This window comes from Merops nubicus, unplaced genomic scaffold, assembly GCF_000691845.1.
Source record: "Merops nubicus isolate BGI_N331 unplaced genomic scaffold, ASM69184v1 scaffold38583, whole genome shotgun sequence".
Classification (NCBI taxonomy): Eukaryota; Metazoa; Chordata; class Aves; order Coraciiformes; family Meropidae; genus Merops; species Merops nubicus.
Window position 1 is genome coordinate 5,496 of NW_008598923.1, and position 3,417 is coordinate 8,912.

Below are 3,417 nucleotides of genomic sequence, written 5' to 3' on the forward strand. Positions count from 1 at the left end.
GGGAGGGGGGCACTGGGGCATCCTCCTGCCACTGCTCTGTGCCCACTGCCCTTCCCTGGGGACGCTCTCCCCTGGCCTCCCCCTGTGTCGGCACAGCCAGGGGCCCTGCCTCTCCCCGGGGCCCCTCATGGACCATGGAGGTGAGCAAAGGGTCCACAGAAAGCGCTGGGGACCCGTATGTCTGAGCAGGTGGAGTAGGATGCCCAGGAGGCTTTTTCTTTTTAAATGCATTTATATGAAAGGACTTAACATTACACCAGCACATTAGCCAGCAAACTGGTGTTTAGGTAGATAAATTGCCTGCATCTGGTTGGGTTTATCCCTGAAGAGATTTAATAAATAAGTTAATCTGCCTAAAGTATGATTGCTGGAGAGGGCGGTGCAGCCAAGGGCGCTCAGCTCGCACAGTGCCCTCCTGCAATCTCTGCCCAGACCCCTCCTGGTAAAGTGGGGCTGGGGGAGCCCATGGTGTGCCAGGAAACCTCAACCAAGTCTGGCCTCACCAGGGACTGAGCACCCTGGGGAGTCGCTGCCATCCTGGGGACTGCTTGGTCCCTCCTGTGCCAGCACAGACATCCCATCCCCTCCTGCTTGGCACTGGTGGGTCCCTGTTCTGCACGGAGGTCACTGGAGAGGAAGATTGCAGGCAAGCTCCTGGCAACTGCCAACCCTGGAGAAGCTCCTGCGTGTGCTTTCCTCTGGTGCCCACAGGTTTCGCTTCCTCCTGGCCCCTGCTCCTGCTCGGCCCCATCCCTCCCCAGCCAGCGCCGGCGTTTCCCCGGCAGCGCCGCGCTGTGCCACAGGTGCCAGACCGAGGCACGGGAGACCCGGCGAGTGCCTGGCAGCTTGCACGCAGGGTTCGACCCAATACACTGCGAAGGGTCTGCAGACGGAGCATCACCCCGAGGGCATTTGTGGAGCATTTGGCACGCTGCGGGGCTTGGACCAGCATTAATTGGAAGCCTCTGGAGCCCTGGCTCCAGCCTGTCTCCAGCCCTGCAGAGGCGCTGTCAGCAGCGGATGCCTCATCTGTCCCTGTGGTGCCACCGGCACAGGGCACCCTGGGGCTGAGGGGCCTCGTGCACCCTCCTCCGCAGCCTCTTGGGGTGCCAGGAGTTTGGGATGCCAGGGTGGGTGCTCCCCAGCCCTCCAGGGCTGGGAGCGAGGTCCGAGTGTCTGCTGGTGCTGTGCGCGTCCCCGCCACGGCGTTTCCTGTTTTTTGTCAGCCGGAGGCCGCGTGTGTTTCCGGCTGTTTTCAAGCTGCTCCACAGCAGTGTGCCGGCCCCCCCCACCCTTGCACCCATGGCAGGGTCCTGGGGCACCCATGGCTCCGGCCTTGCCGGGCACGCCAGAGGGTTTCCTGGGAGCTGGTGAGCAGCTGCTGCTGTCGGAGTCGGGACCCCTGCGGCCTTGGGAACTGTAATCTGGCTTTCACCAGATTACGGGGCTGTAAAGGCCTTAATTAGCGCAAGTCTAATTTGCTTAAAGGAGCCTGTTTATAATAACCCAATTAAAGCAACGTGAGCTGGAGAAATTGAAACCTGCCCTGATACCCCCGGCATCCCTCCGCTGGTCCCGGCAGCAGCTGGAGGGCCGAGGCACCACTGCTGGGCTCTGGCAGTTCCAGGCAAGCGATGCCACCGTGGGGGGCTGGGGGTGTGCAGCGGCACCCCTGCCACGCTGCTCCCCATGTCTCCAGCCACTCACCTCCTGCTTCCTCCCAGGACGCCAGCCTTTTGTGTTTTTTGACTATAAATGGCACGGCGCCATCGATTGTTTCCGCCGGGCTGCGGGCAGTTGCCATAGCAGTGAATACTTTCCTCTCACCATTTCCCCCCCTCCCCGTGCAAACGGCCAGGGGAACCGGGGGGACCCCCCAGGCCCTGGCTTCATCCCCTGCCTGGCCCGCCGAGCCCCGTTCCCTTGTGTCTGACCCCTTCCTGCTCCAGCACCTGGCCATCCTGCCTGTGTCTGCAGTGCCGAGGGATGACCTCAGCGTCTGGATGGGCTCTGCTGCACTGCCCGGCTCTGCGCAGCCCACCCTAAACGGGTGATGCTGGGGTGTGGGCAGGGCACCCAGGGTGGTGTAGGTTGTGCCCTATGGTCCAGCTTCCTCAGTGTCTTTCTGCTCCCTCCCCAGCTACCTAAATGACTTGGAGAGGATAGCCCGTGCCGACTACATCCCCACCCAGCAGGATGTGCTGCGCACCAGGGTGAAGACCACTGGCATTGTAGAGACCCACTTCACCTTCAAGGACCTGCACTTCAAGTATGTCTGACCCTTTCCAAGACAAAAAAAAAAAAAAAAAAACCAACAAAAACCCTTCCTCCCTCTCCTGGGCCAGATCCTGGTTCCATGCTGTGAATGCACTGAGTGCCCCCCCGCCCCGGTTTGCTCATGGCAGGAGCTGCTGCCTCGGGGAGGGCGGAAACCACCAAAATAGCTGGAGCGGCCTCAAAAACGCCTCGAAGGGCTTGGCCTGGGGGCGGACCCAGCCTTTGGCGAGGAGGGGAAGGGGAAGGAGGCCTCTGGGTGCCCTGACGCTGCTTCTGCCGCGGCAAGGGCACTGGGCGGGAGCCAGGGTCTCGAGGTCAGGCACCGGCACAGATGCCCATTGGCACCCTGGGGTTACTTTTGCATGAAAACCCACAGGAAATAGTCAGGGCTCTGGTTTCTGAGGCAAAAAGCCACCGTTGCACGCATCCTGGGGGATTTAGTCACTTGGCAAGGGAGCTGCTGGCAGAAAGATCTGCGGGGGTCCTCTTGGAGTGTGGGGGTCTTGCAGGGACCACTGTGCCACGTGGGTGGGATGGAGCCATGTGGTCACAGATCTCCAGGACCATGCTTTGGAGGTGGAAGCTGGGCAGAGAGGATGGTCCAGGGAGGGGGCATGGCAGTGAGGAAGCCTTGCTGGGGCCAGGCGGCTTGTGGTAGATGTGGGGCTGCTGCCGGCCTCTTCTCCACGGAGGCAGGGTGTCTTTGGCACGGTGTCCCAGGATCGTGCCCTGAGTCCCGGATGTGCCTGCAATACCCTTGTGCCTGCTGAGCTTGGCTGGGCATCAACAGCTCCCCTCATCCGAGGCCTCCAGCAGAACCCCGCAGTGCCCATTCCAGAGTGGGTCTCTGAGGGCATCCGCTGGGTACTAGCTCCAGGGAGCACGGCGCTGGCACCCCCTGGGAAAGGCCTGATCCTGCCTGGCTCACGGTAGTGCTTTGCGCTGGCTGGGAAATGAGCCCAGGCACCACCCTGTTCCAGGCAGGGCCAGCAGCTCCTGGGGCAGATCCAGAGCAACGGGGCAGAAGTGTCGTGCTCTGCCCGCCCTGATGCCTTTTCCCGACACAGCTCCATCTCTGGGCAGCTGGGGAAACTGAGGCAGGGAGCAGGGTGAGGGTGGTGGGGCTGGGAGCTGCCTCCC

At 62.1% G+C, this 3,417-nt stretch overlaps 1 protein-coding gene across 1 annotated transcript in view; it reads left to right on the forward strand.

Annotated features, from left to right (window-relative positions):
• Window positions 1–3,417, forward strand: part of LOC103769972 (guanine nucleotide-binding protein G(i) subunit alpha-2-like) — a gene marked incomplete at its 3' end in the record, with an annotated part of 5,513 nt that overhangs the window by 1,103 nt on the left and 993 nt on the right. Inside the window, 1 exon segment of the mRNA XM_008937217.1 lies at window positions 2,141–2,309. Coding sequence (XP_008935465.1) covers window positions 2,141–2,309 — 169 coding nt within the window.